General features: G+C 33.1%; 1 protein-coding gene across 2 annotated transcripts in view; it reads left to right on the top strand.

Annotated features, from left to right (window-relative positions):
- Window positions 1–13,679, top strand: part of Lrfn5 (leucine rich repeat and fibronectin type III domain containing 5) — a 247,704-nt gene extending 234,025 nt beyond the window's left edge. For both annotated transcript variants that reach the window (XM_041658597.1, XM_041658596.1), the window contains 2 exons: window positions 6,258–6,301; window positions 13,293–13,679. In XM_041658597.1, the coding sequence (XP_041514531.1) occupies window positions 6,258–6,301; window positions 13,293–13,310 (62 nt within the window). In that variant the 3' untranslated portion in view covers window positions 13,311–13,679. The remainder of the gene's footprint in view (window positions 1–6,257; window positions 6,302–13,292) is intronic.
- Window positions 13,680–16,615: the final 2,936 nt, after the last annotated feature.

Raw genomic sequence — 16,615 nt, 5'->3', positions numbered from 1 at the left:
TTTCCCATACTCTTGATTCCACAGCCCAGGTGGTAGAGTTAGAGAGTTGCCCATCACATCTGCCTCAAACATTCCTTACCGCTGAACTTCAGACTTTCAAATCATTAGCTTTGTTTTTGCCTCTATGCATATGCAAAACATCCAACTAATTTTATTTTGTCAGAAGTATATCGTATATTACTTTCTTTTGATGCTATTAAATGAGAGGTCAAAGAGAAGCAATTGGATATAACTATAGTGCCCCTTCTCAAGATTTTTTTTTAGAGCTTGTCCTCTGACCTGACCAGCAGGCCACGTAATTCGTGGGCCTCGAGTTCGGGATCACCTGGGTAGGAATGGGGGGAAAGAGAAAGAGAACCAAGTGCGTATAAAGAATGACAGAGTCAGTCTGAGATGCGTCTAGGTTCCGTTTATTGCAGGCAGGGGTTTATTCTTATAGAATGGTTCTGGCAGGGAGGGGTAAGGTTAGAGGGGAATGGAAACTATTGCGCCTTAGGCCAAGGGGGAAGTAATTGTTTTATATCTTTCTGAACCATCTTGTGGTTAAGCCGTTCCAAGAACTGTTTCACAACTGAGTGTGCTTTCAGCAGCAGGTTGCTCTTGCAGCAAGCTGTCCTTGCAGAGAGAATGAGGAAGATTGACCAGTATATTTGGTCGGGGGGCTTCTTGGTCCCCAACAGTCCTCTGGTCCTATTTTTAAATCACATCTCTTCCTTGATTACTTTTCACTAAGCAAAGCCTAATCCTGCTTCAGTGTTTCTGTAGATAGCTCCCTGGGGGACATATAAGGTCACCAATGTGGTCTTTGTTCATGAAAGCAAGGCACCTCTCAAGGTGGTTTGACTTTCAGCACCGTTGAAGCACTAGCATCTAACTCCAACTCTGCATTTTAATTCACACTGCTCACATTATTTCTAATGAGCTACTGATTGGCAACAGCATGTTAATAATCTCCCCATTCTGAGATTTGCCACTATCATACTAAACTTTTGAGTGGGTCAAAATTTTTTAGTCTTCACAAAGAAATGGTTTCTGGAGGACAAAAAGACCATGAAATTATATAATACAAAGTAGGCAAGCCTGCATGAATGCTCTAAATTGCTGGAAAACTTAGATTTTACAATTTCTTTGGTTTTAGAAATGGTCATCTTGCTTATGCTTCTCGTGGAAACATGACTAGGAATATTTCATTTCTCATAGACAATTAAAAATATATAACAGAAACATATGGATATTATTTTAACTAAAGTCAATAACTAATTAGTATTATAGTCTTTTCATGAGACTAAGGGTATATTTCCAAATCATTGAATGCTTGTCTCTTAAACATAAATATCTAAGCCTGTGTTCTAACCTTTGCAGAAGTTTTTATTTTGAGAAATCAATGAAGACTAGCCTATCAAGAAAGTCATCTGGTCTTCGTGTGCATTTACGTGAGAGCAGTTTTGCTTATGAAGATAATTAATGCTGTTTATTCCAGTGACAGACTCAGAATAGACGCTTGCTTGATTGAATGAGTAAATGAATAAATACATGAGTAGCTCTAGAGATGGAGGTATTATTATTACCATAAACAACAGTTTTGACGAACTAACATTCTGATGATTGTGGTCCAAAATTGTTACCACAGCAGAGATTCTGTATTCTCCTTGTTTTCATTTTGCCATGTAGTACCTAACCTATCATATATTGAACATGCTGTTTCCTTTTTATTCTTTCTGACTATAAGCAAAACAAATATATTGTTTACTTCCTTTTTCTGAAATATTTAAATTTAATTTTAGTCATACAATCTTATCAGCTTGTTATATGCAAAAACAAACATATGCTCTTTTACCTTTTACAACATATTTTAAAAAGTATATGCCCTGAATGTTTAGAAAAAACATTATGTATTCATCTCTAAGTGGTTTTGGTTCTTTGTGAATAGCTAAATTTGATTTAGATATACCAAAGCATAATTCAAGTGGGATCATGGAGGGGGAATAGAACCTTCAAAGTTTCCTCAGTGTTTTAGGAAATAACCGGTTTTTTCAATGACTGTTGTATTTTGAACCTTCAGATTGGCTAATATGTAAATCAGATGTATGAAAATGTTGAAATTAGATACAGTGATGAGTAACCCTAACATTGTTCAGTTTATTTTTTATTGACTTCTTAAAAGAGGTCTCACTAGCTAATACATTAAACCAAATGATTTTATGTACTTTTAAGATAGAGTTTGACAAATTTTAGAGCATAATTTTGAAGTATTCAGTGTTACCCATTAACACAAAAATATATCCAATAAAATATTTGTATTGTTTCTGAAATAATTCACTTTCAAAACTTTAACATAGTTCATTTACCCTTTCTATAAAATATTTTCACTTCAGTATTTAACACTCATACAATGCTTGCTGTTAGTATAATTTCAGTCATTTTTATTTGTTTTCATTGCAGAAATGTAAACTTTTACTCAGAAATTAAAACAAATAATCAGGAAATTCAATAATTGCCACTTGTTTCTTTAAATTTTAGCATTCCGTCTTTGCTTATGTTCAGGTATAAACTTACGAAAACTTCCTTTAGGATACAAACACTTAAAATTTCTGTGGAAATAAAAGATACCATAAGTATCTTGTAAATGTAATACATTATCTTTTCAAAGAAGACAGCAACTAAGCATTTGTTGTTTTCTTGGCCTCAATGATTTACAACTGCAGTTACAAAGCATGGCCCTTCCTGCTAGACTGGGGAAGGATCATTTGTTCTCTTCCTCAGACTTTTGTCAGGAGAGATATTGCCCTTCTAACTACATGCTTTTATCTGAGTCTGGTGGATTACTGGGGCGAAGTCTTCAGTAGGATTGTGGGTTGGATAGAAACGAACCATGCTTTTCTGTAATGGCATTTCATTTGTATTTCAATAAATAAAACTTGTCTGAGGATCATAAAAGTGAAATAGCCACACTGGACAACCTAACAGACATGGTAGCAATAACACACATCTTTAATCTCAGCATCCACACCAGGTTGTCATAGACACCAGGAGGTAGTGGTACATGCTTTTAATCCCAGGTAAACAAGGAACACTATAACTACAACGATCTAAACTTCAACTCCCTCAGAAACCCAAAAAAGAAAACTATAACTATAAATACCTGATTTTTTCCTCCCTCAGAGACCCAAGAAGAAAATAATATTAACTGAGTAAGCCGGAAGTACAAGGAAGTGACTTTCAAAAGAAATATGAGTAATGACAGAAACAGTTGGCTGCCTGGACAGTCACACAAAGTTCCTCTGCCATCCATCCTTGGCCTACAGGCCTAGCATATCCTGTAGACATTTCTGAGAAGCGGGATATTTTGTGTCCTGCTTGTTTAATAAGAACCATGTTAACAGTTGAGGTAGGGATATTTTCTTGTTTCTTTTTGCCACAAAGAAAGTAAACCCCATGTGATTTTCTTCAAAGCCCATTATGTTCTCTGAAGTAGATTGGTGTTGCCAGGGGCAGACACGTCTCATTGTCATTAAATAAAAGAACCTAGGTTATTATAACATCTTAAAAGCCATATTCTATAGATCTCTGAAGTGTTTGAAGAAGACCTGCCTATCTAAAATATATCGTTGTTTGACCTAGGAAGTATGACTAATGTAACTACAAGTTCGATTATACTAGATAATTAACTACTAACCTATATTTCTTTATTATCCTAAACAGTTAGCAATAATAACTTTCAAGGACTACAAACTTGCATTACATTGTCAAATGAGTTATATAGGTATAATACCTTGAGCAAGAGTAGGAATATATGTAAAATATGTTCTAACAAAATTAAACTCAAATTTGTATTATTATAAAATTTTGTGTAAAATATACAAGTGTCCAATCCAATGTAAAACATTTAAAACTAATAGTTGTTTCGTAAAAGTAGATTCAATAATCCATCTTTTTATCTTATTATATCTATATCCTCTCCTTTTTCTTCTCAGAGTAGATTCAATAATATATCTTTTTATCCTAACATATTTTTTTTCTTTTGAAACCTCCTTTTTTTCTTTTTAGAGTTATTCAATAATTCTACCCTTTTATCCTATCATTTTCTTTCTAAGACTGTTAATAGTAATATTACAGTAATAATAATAATAAAACTCATAACAATAATTATATCCTTTATAATAAAAGTAGCAAATGACATTGAATGTCTTTTATGGGTATGAAATAAGTTTTAATGGCCTGGATAGACAACTCAGTGTTAATTATTCTTAATGTTTTCGCAGAGGAGCTGCATACAGTTCCTAGTACCCACATGGAGGTTTACAACCTTCTGAAAAGTAACATTAAAAAGACTGAATGTGTCTTCTAACTTCTTAAGGTTTCTACACTCATATGGTGCATATCCTTTCACTCATATGAACATAAATATATATAAAATAAACAAATAAATGTTTTAAAAAGAACAATCTCATAAAATGAATAGAGGAAAGAGGAAAGTAATCAAAGTCAACAAAACAACAAAATTTTAGGTGATTTTTAAAGTCTGGTCTATAAAACTATGCAATTCTAGACACAAAAACTAAAAATGAAAGCAAGAAATGTTACTCAATATTGATACTATGAGCATCATGGGATTTGTATTTATTTTCATTGTTTTCCAGAAGAAATGACTGCTTTCAAGTAGAACAAAAGTTTACACAAAATAAAAAGTATCATTAATAATCCTGGGTCTCAGCAGTCCTAGCAATATGCTGTTATCACAAGTTAGAAAGAAATTAACAGTTTATAGATTAATAGGTATGAAAGTATTATTTTATCCCATAGTAGGAATATAAATGCAGTTGAAACTTCATTAAAATTTGTGACTTGTAATTATAATAAAGGATATGGAGAGTAATTGTTCTTGCTATGTTCAGCTGTTTAATGTCAATATTTAAGAGCTAAAGTAAACACCAAATATATATTTACATTGAATATTTGAACAGATTATGGATGAATATAGTTCTATACAAATACCTAATTCTAGAAGAAATTAACTAAAATAATATTTTTAATGTAATGCAAATTAATAACTTTGCAATTACTTAAATCAAATTCGATTTTAAAGGAACCTCAGAGAAATGTTCACAAATTATATCTAACCTTTTTAAGACAACAGCCAAATGCACACTATCTAATACATATTTGCCATTTTAAACTTTCTTATTATGTACAATTCAATCCTGATTTTTTTCTTCTCAAAATGGTGAATCCTATGCTCATGAATGCCAAAAGAAAAAGAAAAAAAAACATTATTTCTAATATGTTCCAGAGCAAACCATGAGTCTGTTGTTCTTTTAAATGTACTTATTTTGGGGGTGTGGTTATCCACCTTTTCTCATCTGGCACATATGCAGTGCAGTTGATGTGATTATGATCTATATCATACCAAGTAAATAAATATTTGTATGTTTAAATAAATTGAAGGAATTATTAAATATATTTTGACTCTGCCATAATCAAATTTTCTAAATATTTTTCTCTCTGTCCCATTCATGGAAATCTTAATCTTTAGGGATTATTGTAAATTCAGATAAATATTTGTGCTCATTGTGTGTATGTAAAAGTTTATATATAAAAATAAATTAATATTTCATCTTTTCTAATATACTTTATATAATCTGATAGCTATCTTGATAGGCTGTTAACCCTTTCATTATCAAATAATTAATAGTTTTTTCATAATAACGCATTATCAAAGAAATAGAATATCACCAACCAGGGTTGTGTTGAACATTTACAATCAAGTGGTATATGTTCATATAATATTAATGTAGTATTTTATTTTTACTTTTACTTAAAAATCCATCGCATAAGAGTAGTTAAAGACTAAATATTAAGAAATGTTTAAGATCATTTTTATAATCTTTATGTGCTAAGTATAGATGAGTTCTGTTAGCAACTTTGAACTCTGTGGTTTCTGTGTCTTCATAGACAGTTCTGCAGCTGAAATGCTAATTCAGGAATAAATAGAAATAGAACCCCAACTGTCTTATTGAATTGCATTGATCCTATATCAGCAAACATTTTTATATGCTAGAAATAAATGTTGTGAAACTAATTGTTATACTATTAAATATATGATATCGCTATATAAAACTGTAAAAATAGGACATCAAATTGCTATCACGCAAGTGACTTTTCATCTCAGTAACCAAAGTGAGTAGAGTATTAGGGTCGGAACTTATGGTAGAAAACAAATAATGAATTGTTCATAACATTGAAAATTTCATTCCCAGATGCTTCGCTGAGTAATGTTGACCAGAATGTCCAGGAAACACAGGTGAGACGCTTATTAATTGCTATTCATTTCAAAAACCAGAGAGACATGCTATTGTATGCATGAAATTTTGAATTGCTGATGTATCAGTACCCTGTCTTGAGATTGTCCATTAAATGCAGTGCTTATCGGTACAAACATAAGTATGCCTGAATTCAGTGAATGTTCAAATCACATCTGGATCTGCTCCTGATGGACAGGAATGTTGTCAGGATGAGACATAGCTCTAATTATGCTGTTAGTGTGATCCTGCAGTGACTCTTAGGGTCATTCCCGATTTAAATCACTTTAAGAACTATTTCTGTACACAGGGATATCTCTGTATGAATAGATGATCCATGGATCCATGTGTGACGCATGCCTGACGTCATCTTTGAAAGGATTACCAAGCCATGTCTCTCATTTTTTCTTGGTCTGGGTTGAGGTGACACGTTTTGCCTTGTTGAAAAAAAAGATGAAGGTTTTCACTGATCTATAAAATGAATGAAACCGTTTGACAGGGAAGCGATTCGTTGCACAGGCCTTACTTGTGGCATTATTTTTTCTATCAGTCACCAATTACTCTTCTTGAGAGTTTTTTTTTTTTCAAATGAGAATTTGATTTCTGCAATTTTAATTGGAACAGAACGTGTGTTTCCAGAAGGGTGGAGCACCGAAGCAATCTGTTCAAACAGCTGGAAGTGTCAGCCGTTTGCCGAGGTTTGGAACAGGGAGAAAATCGGCTTTTAAAAACTGAAAACAGCAGCAACAAAAAACCACATGCTTTCATTGACGAAGGAATTTTTTTTTTTTTGCCCCTTCCAACATAATATACATTAAAACAGTATTAATTTTCTCAGTGTGTCACAGTTTTCTCTAGTAAATTCCAACGCTAAGCCAGAACAAACATTTTAAGTATATTTTCATCCCTTGCCCTTTATTGAGTGTCATAGAGAACAGATGTCTCAGGAGAAGCCAAGAGCAGCAAGTCTGAGTGCCACAGACGGCTCTGGCCTGCAGAGGGCGCCTTGCCTCTCCACATAGTTTCTCTGTTTCAGTTCAATTTCCCTACTCTGCACATTCCTCCCTTCTCTGTCTCTTTCATTTCCTGGGTCCTCATCAAGCGTCCCCTCCCACTCCCCCAGCCTCCTCTTCTTTTTTTTTTTTTTCTCCCTGCTCTATTTATCTTCCTGTCTTTCTCTTACTTTTGAAAGTTCATTGTTGGAGTTTGGGCATCCAGTTTACCTAAACAATTAAGTAGCTCAAATAAGGGTTTAGGTGCAGGTAATTGTTGTATCAAAAACATTTCAAAGCGGTGCTCAGTGTGATGCTACAGAGAGAAGCCTAAGAGCGAATACTCAAGACGTATTAAAATTGCCAAATACAAGTTACAAACACATTAAAACGGCATTACACATCATCATGACTATTTCGTATCATTTAGGAGTGGAATTTAGAACTTAGGCTTTGTCCTCAATCTGGAAAATCTTTGCCCTGCTTCAGAAAATAAAACTTAGTCAATGCGATAGATTCATAAGATTATTAACAATGCGTTTTCATCGTACAGGATTTAGTGTTTTTCATAGAAATGTTGAGCATGTAATTCAAACAAAATGTCAGCCACTGTCTACCGCCAACATACATATTATAACAATTCAGAACATCACGCAGTCATTTGTCTTTCGCTACGAAATTTCCATGTGGGGCTCTGTTTCTTATTTGAGTGAGGGGAACATAATGGAATATATCAGTCTTTAAAATGCTTTTTTTTTCTGGTTCTTTTTTTTTTTTTAAAAAAATAATCTTCATGATAAAATTTTTTAGTATTTTTTAAAAAATAAAACTAATACCTTAATGTCAAAGAAATATTTTATTTTTAATTTTTCTATGCTATCTTCACTATAATCATTACTAAGAAATTCCAAATGGAAAAAAAAAAGAGATGTTGATCAAATCCGTGTCAAAATCTCATTCATTCATTATCCAGTTCTCATTCAGTTTATATATGTGTGCATATATTTTTAAGTTTCTCTGTGACCTCACTATAGCATTATTGGAACATGTAAGTTATTTTGGCTATTGTAGGCGTTTGATTTCCACAGTGGTCAGCAAGATCAAGGCAATGCCTTTCTGAAAGGGCTGTGACCTTCACTCTCTCACGGGTGCCCTTACTCAGTGCTCCATTACAAGTGCATGAGGGGCCCAGACAGAACTTAGCCTTTGAACACACATTCACAGCTAGGGGCCGTCTCAGGTCTTCCACTTTCACGGTATGAGGTAAAGGGAATTTTTATCATACATGGAGTGTTTGAATTTTATTCTACAAACTGCCCAGTTCTGTTTTTATTGTCCTTAAGAACCTTCTTTGACTTAATGTAAAAATACAAGAAGCCTAAAACAGTTCTATGAATTATATAAAATTAGTATATAAGATTATAAAGATATAACTGCATGAACCAGACTGAAGGACGAAGGGGAATGGAATCATCATGACTTTTGTGATGATAAATACAACAACTGAGAGAATTAGCAAAGATTTGTTTTCTTAAAAGTCCCCCAGCGAAACAGAGGAGCCCATGTTAACATGGCAGAAAGGAACAGTGTATATTGAAGTGAGAAGACTGGTACTTACTGATGCTGTGTGAGTGACAGTTAGAAGTAGGACTTGTATGCATAAAAAAAATATGTAATCTTTATGTGTTTGTGTGTGCATACACTCACAGGAAGTGTGGCATAGCATTTACTAGATTAGATCAGCCTTAAAATATTTATTTTCTTTTTAATTAAATTTGGTCTACCTTATTATATTTTATTATTAAATAAGGTAATCTTAAAATTTTGATGTTTTCATAACTTCTCTACTAATGGATTTTAACTATGAAGTGACACTATGAAGTGACAACACCAGTTATTTTCTCAGGTTTTCTATATAAAGGATCTGAAACATAAATAAGTTTCATTGGATGTACATCTACATCTTCGTTATAACCAAACTATGCCAAACTATGGGGAAAAAGTCCAGATTTTAACATATGAGTGTATGTCTCTATGCACTTCACATGAAGGATATTTTACCTACAGTCAGTTGTTTGTTCAAGTGAGAAGAATTAGTACAATTTTTGAACACTGAATAGCTCTTATTTCCTACGTAAGTTTGCTTGAAGTGTGTTTGTGTGTGTGTATGTGTGTGACCTTGTATTTGCCTGTTTATATTTTGTAACGAATACAGTAGAATAATCACATACTACATTTGTAAATAATATGTAGCTTAATTTATCATGAGCTATCTTCATGCTATTTGGAAATATCTGCACAGAAGAAAATACAGAACTCCAGGGTCTACAGACAACCTATAAGTATCACCTCCTTTGATTAGAGGGCATAACGACTCTATAGAAATTCTCCCATTTCACTTAAAAAAATCTCAGAATAAAAACAGTGATAGGAGTTTTTGAATAACCCATTCAAATTTCCTCTCTATTGGAGTATATGGCACTTCTTCTTTATATTTTACATTGAAAGAGTGGCTGTCCATAATTGTTCTGCATTTCATCCTTTCTTTGTAGAATTTTGTCCATCACCTGATTATCTTGATGTCAGAATTTGAATATTTTAGTCAGTAGACAATCTATTTTTTCTTCTTGCATCATGAGTTTTTGCTTTCATTAAATTTCTTTAACTTGAAATTTAGTATAAGTCCATCTTATTTATTGTAAAATATTTACTTATAAGATATGAACAGAAACAATAATTTTGCTATTTAATTTTACTGATATGAACTATACTATGAACCTGAGGTATTATAAGTAAAACATATAAAATATTTCAAAATACTTTTAGCATTGATTGGTTTACTTTTGGTAAAATGTATATGATAATAATATTTGAATTTAGTTAGATCCTCTGGTTCTTCAACTATCTTGAGTCATTGAATACATCACTTTAGACACATTTAAGCATTCATTGTACCAAATCAAGCTAAAGTATTTATACTTCAGTATAGGAATATCTCCAGTCCTAATAGATTTAAGAGATGTTCAAAAATTCTACAGTTGACAAATATTTGAGATATATATTCTTCAATAAGGGAACTCTAAATGATTTTCTCTATTGCATAAAAGAACAACAAGCTTCCAATTGTCAATGCATAAACTTTTAATACATCATTGATAGGTACCATGAAATATAGATTAATATTTCTTACACAGTTTGACAACCTAAAATTTGTGCCCCCAAATAATCCACATATGTAGGTAACTAAGTATTTTTGAAATATTTTATTTATGTTTATTTAAGTGTTTGGCAATTTCATGGATATACAAGATGTGTCATAATAATTTTCACCTACACTGTTCTCCCTTATCCACTCCCAATCCTGAGTACCTGAACACCTTTCTTTCCTCCCTTTCCCCTCTCTGTCCTTCATTTTTATACCCATTGATTTAGACTCAGCTTTCTATCATAAATATAAGAAGAGGCTTATTGACTGATATGGCCAACTTTTCAGTTGCTAAAATATCACAAAAAAATGAAGAATGCCTCTCCACAGAAATATGTTAAGGGCCAATGGTGTGTCAGAAAATAGTGGGGCCTCATGAGCAACCCCACAATCCATGGTATAATGATGATGGTCCCATTTCAGTCAGGCCTTGCACAAGAAGCATATATAGTTGCTATGAGTTTAAATAGTGCGGCATGAAATACACACTTAAACAAGATAATATTATTTAATCTTTATTGCAATCATAAAATTAAGTTTAATAACTTTAACACATAAAGTTATCTCAGTATGTTCTATTATCAGTTTGGTATAAGATATTCAGTAAATTGAAAGTTTTTGTTACAATTATGCTGTTCATTTTAAAATCCTTAAATTGAACCTTTTCCAGAGTGAGGTAACCCAGACTCATAAAGACAAAAATGGTATGTATTCGCTCAAAAGTGGATATTAGATGTAAAGCTAAGGATAACCAAGTTACAAACAACAATCCCAGAGAAGGTAGGAAACATAGGAGACCCTGAGAGGGGCAGACATGGAGGGTCCTAGGAAGGAAAATAGTTAAGTTCTCCTGGTTAAACTGGAAGGGATTTATGGATGTGGGATGGGAACATGAGGGATCAAGAAGACCTAGTTGGGGAAGGGACGGATGGGGAGAGCAATAAAAGAAGTGTCTTGATAGACAAAGCCATTATGGGTTTAGAGAGAAACCTGGTGTTAGAGAATTTCTCAGGAATCCCCAAGAATGATGACCCCAGCCAGCTAAGACTCTTCTCAATAATAGAGAAGGTGTCTGTAGCCCTTTCATCGATTAGTGACTACCCTAATTGTCATCATTAAACCTGTATCCAGCAACTGATAGAACCAATGCAGTGACCCACAGCCAAGCGTTGGGCTGAGCTCCTGGAGTTCCCTTGGAAAGAGAGAGGAGGAATCATATGAACAAGGGGGTTGGTCAAGAGCATGATGAGAAAAAATTGCAGAGACAGTTGACCAGAGCTAGTGGAGCTTATTAACTCTGGACTGACAGCTAGGGAATCTGCATGGGACCGAACTAGACCCTCGGAATGTGGGTGAGAGTTTTGTTGCTTAATTTGTTGGTGGACCCCTGGAAGTGGCACCAGAAACATCCTAGGTGCATGAACTGACTTTTTGGAGCCCATTCCTTATGTTGGGATAACATTCTCAGCCTTGATATGGGGCGGGGGTTTTAGAGGTGCTTGGTCCTGCTTCAAATTTGTTGACTCACCTAAGAAGGCCTTACCCACTATGAGGAGTACATGGGCTTGAGAAGGGAGGGAGGTGGCAAGAAGAAGAGAAGGAAGGGGGAACGGGATTAGTATGTAAAATGAGAAGCAATTTTTTTAATAAAATTATTTAAAATCATTTGTATTTTATGTACTTGGAAATGCATGCTTCTTTAACATTTCCCTTCTTTTCTTTAAAAAGAAATTTGCAAATTTTTTTTATTTATTTGTGTGTGTGTGGTGTGTGTCTGTGAGAGAAAGAGAGAGAGAGAGAGAGAGAGAGAGAGAGAGAGAGAGAGAGAGCGCGCTATGAGCCAAAATTTTTCTATGGAGGTCAGAGGAAAACCTGCAGGAGTCAATTACCCTTAATCATAAAAATTCCATATCTAAAGTCAGGTCATTAGGCTGATTGTCTACCACCTTTTCCTGTGAGTTATATCCCTGGTTGCATCCCTGTCCCCTCTTTCTTTGTCAAGATTGGAACTTATAGATATATCCTAAGTCCATGTGATGTTTGAATTCATACTGGATGAAATTAAATCATAGTTTGATGTTTAAGTATTTTTAAAAATTAACTTATTTTATACATATATATGTATAAAATCAGTTAATAATATATCTATAAAATCAGCTAATAAAATAAATTGGAACAATATATATATATATATTATATAAAATATTATATATTTTATATAATATATATATTATATATATTGTTCCAATTTATTTTTAAATTAACCATGCAGTGTTTTCCTTGCACACATACTTATTCATATTTTATTTTCTTTGTGAGTGAAGAACTAATTAGTAAAAGTGAACACTATTCTTAATTGTCATTAAGGTTACAACAAAATCTTATGACATCTTGATACAAAACTCTTTGCACAAGATAAAACATAGGGATCACTTAAATTTTAGAAATGTTGAACAAGTTTGGTCAAAAATGCCCATTATTTTTTAACAAAAAGCAGTAGAGGCATATGTTATAGCAAATGTCATGGATCAATTAATACAATCTTTTCATTTTACCTGGGGACTGTTGAGAAAATGAAGTAATAGAAATTCTAATCTACAATTTAGGTGGTTATTATTATAAATTTGCTAACTTTTATATGATAAGGTAGTATTTCCCATATTGATGTGGGTGTCTGTGTCTGTTCTGTACATTGTGTCTGGAGTCTTCTGCCTGGATTTCACAGCTCAGCAATTTTGGAGTTTCTTCACCATGATCTTACTTGTTTTGTGTTTTCTTTCTTTTCTTTGGTTGCAGAGGCTGGAGTCAATATGAAGAGCACCACTTCTTTCTCCCTCGAAAACAGTTGCCCCTGATATTTTTACTGGATAAAATTTGAAAATGTTTCAGTTCACAACAGCAGATTAGTGAACTGCTATCCCCGGAAGATCTGCTCATGGGAGCCAAAGTGACGACATCTCTGGTGCGGTGGAACTGGCTCCCTCACACCATGATTCATCCCCTTTTCAAACCAAATTTTTTTCTTCTGATCTACAAATATTTTTTTTAAGAAAGGAAAGAGAACAAAGCCTTCATTGGCATCAAGTTCTGTATCAATCCATCCTACATTGCCATCCATGATTTAACAGACTGTAGAATCTTGAATACTCTATATCACTTTAACAAATAAATGTTTTACTATGACACAATTTGCACATTGCCTTATTTTTGGAGATACCTTTTACTTGAAGCCTGAATGATGGTGTGATTTTGTAATAAATAATATGTTTTAATAATAAATTTCTTTTATACCTAAGAGGTGAAAATATTAAGAAATTCCAAGTTGCTTAATAATAGTAGAATAAACTTTCTTTAGAGTGTACCCACGTCTAACAGGGGGCAACACAATTATTTGAGCTCATTTATAGAAACTGCAGATTTTGTTCAAGACACATGGAAATGAGGACTCTGTTCCTCTAATGGATATTCAGAAAATGAACAGAAAGGAGAAATTACTAATGGTGCGGTTTGGCTTTGGCTTTCTCCGAAAACCAAGGAAGTAGGAAAGTTTAATAACTTTGTTAGGTGTGTGTGCCATGCTCAGGGTCTTTTCATGGTACAGGTATTTTGTTCAATTTTTCAAAATTTCAGAGTAAATAAAAGAATACACTTACTTTAATACCAGAATATGTAGAAATTAAATATCTTTGATGGTTACAAATATGAAGGAAGCTATACTCAGATAGTGTCCAACCTTAGTCTACTAGAGTTTTCTTGGACTGAAGCATCAGGAGCAATTTCTCTACTTTATCTCTTAAACTGTCAAAAATACGTAAGTAAAATTTGAAATGACCATACACTGTCCTAGTTCATGGTATGAGATGTAGGCTTAATGAACCTTAAGTGGTATTTTTTTTTTTTTTTTTTTTTTTACTATTTGAAATTGGGGTTTTTCAAGACTGGCAAATTATATGTATATTCCTTGATCATCCTGGTAGTTCATTGCAAACAGGAGCCCGATACACTAGGCAACAAGAACACTTGCATAAACGTACCAGTCATGCCAAATATGTGATTGACGTGGCTTTGTTGAGCTTAGATTTTAGTGATGATTTCTGACATTAGCAATTGTCTTAATTCTCTGATTTTGACAACTTTAATAATTTGGGAAAATGTGGTGTGTGTGTGTGTGTGTGTGTGTGTGTGTGTGTGTGTGTGTGTGTGTATTGAAGAAACAGGTATACACTAAACAACGTGCACTGGTCCAGAAGATTTCATATACAATTCTTCTTTTCCCATCCAATGTGCAAATGTTAGGGACAGTGGTGTTTCACAGCCCAGATCAATATTTGAAGGACTATTATGGAAATGGTATCATTCACCTCCTTACACCTTGGACTCCGAATCTCGCTTTCCTTGGTAGGGATAATCAATTGGTGTTTTCAGCCTGGTTGGTCATTAACATTATTATTATTATTATTATGAAAAAATCATAATTTTCTTTTCTCCAGAGCATACTTTTAATGTGTTAGAATGGAAATTTAAATTTCTTAGTTTGCATTTCCAATAATAAACAAAACTTTTTAAAATATTTTTATTTAGTCAAGCATTAAGGAAGCAATCATAATGTTTACATTTAAAATAGTAATTATTAGGAACAGTTTCATTATATGAATATCAAGGTATGCAATGATGAAAAACTTTATGCAAAGATATACATGGATATATTTAGAAATTTAGTATTTTACATATTTATTTTATTTACATATATATGTACATGTATTGGTTTGTATATGCTATGTCATGCATGTGGAAATGAAGTGAAAATTTGTAGGTTCCCTCTTTTATCATATATATTCTGGTGTTGGAACATAAATCATCAGTTGGTGGCAGGCACCTATACCGTATTAGCCATCTCAATGGACCCAAACTTCCATATATTAAGGATATGCAAAAGAAAACGAATGTATAACAAAGTGAGATCTATGATCATTCACAAAGTTCCCAATGAAGTTAAAAAGATAATTTGAAATAAGTGGTCATAATAAATTTATTTCATTATTTAATGATGCAAATGAATAATCTAAGAAAATGTCAACCACAAAATTATTGACCGCATGCAGAAGTCATCTCTATATATTTTTTTTTAATTTTTGAATAATTTTGAATTTTTTTTGTGTGTGTACTAAAGTGAATGTTATAGGTGTGGATGCCCACAGAAGCTATTAAGCAGCATCTTAAATACAGTATTTTATAAAACATTGTAAGCACGTGCATAGGGATTCAGATAAGAAATGTTACACTTGTTCCCCATGCAGTGCTTGTGAATTGTTTGGCAGCCTGGATGCGATAGCTTCAGCTATAAATCTATAATTTTTATAATCATAATCTGAAGAACTGAGAGTGACTAATAAAATATAATGTTGCTCAAAAATAATAACATAAATAAGGTTCAATTGATTTTAATTACTTTTATTTTTTACAAATGATAAGTGGTATTTTATAGTAATTTTTATTTTCAGTTTACTAAGAAAATATTCAATATTTATGTAGAATGTTTTAGAATTTGGTTGCTTTTCAAAATATACTTATATACTCAGATTGTTTCATTTTGTGGTTTACTTACTTTCAGTTCATTTGGCAATACATTATCTTTAAACTTTATTTCAAAAATGTGTTTATATTAGCAATTTTTTGATTTGCTGATGAAATATATGTTCAAAATATGGGGAAACACTGGTTATACTAATGATGCAAACTCTATTAAGTTCAGCCAGAGCCAAAGTTCTCCAATGTTGGAAAGCTCTATTGCACGTGCAAATATGAACATTGGGAAGAGCTCTACTCTGCCTTTCAGAAAACGTTTTCATTGTGGAAAACATATTTAACACAATAGAGGGCACAATGACAAATTTCAGTATCTCTCACATTCACAGTTTTCAGCAAGGCTTTTTGACGCTAAACGCTCATGCCATTTCTGTAGTAATGATACTCATTTCTTCCTCCCCTGTTCCTGATGGCCTCATCAACCTTTACACACTGTGAATCTGTCAAGTGTAGATATTTCATGTAAGCAAAGTCCTGTAATATTTGTCCTTTTCTGTTTGGTTTATTCTGATTACCAACATGTAAGGTTAATT

This window comes from Microtus oregoni, unplaced genomic scaffold (genome assembly GCF_018167655.1).
Source record: "Microtus oregoni isolate MIOR12 unplaced genomic scaffold, Mior012 000009F_ref0000495, whole genome shotgun sequence".
NCBI lineage: Eukaryota > Metazoa > Chordata > Mammalia > Rodentia > Cricetidae > Microtus > Microtus oregoni.
Note: the sequence above shows the minus strand (reverse complement) of the source record. Positions and strands in the feature narration are given on the sequence as shown.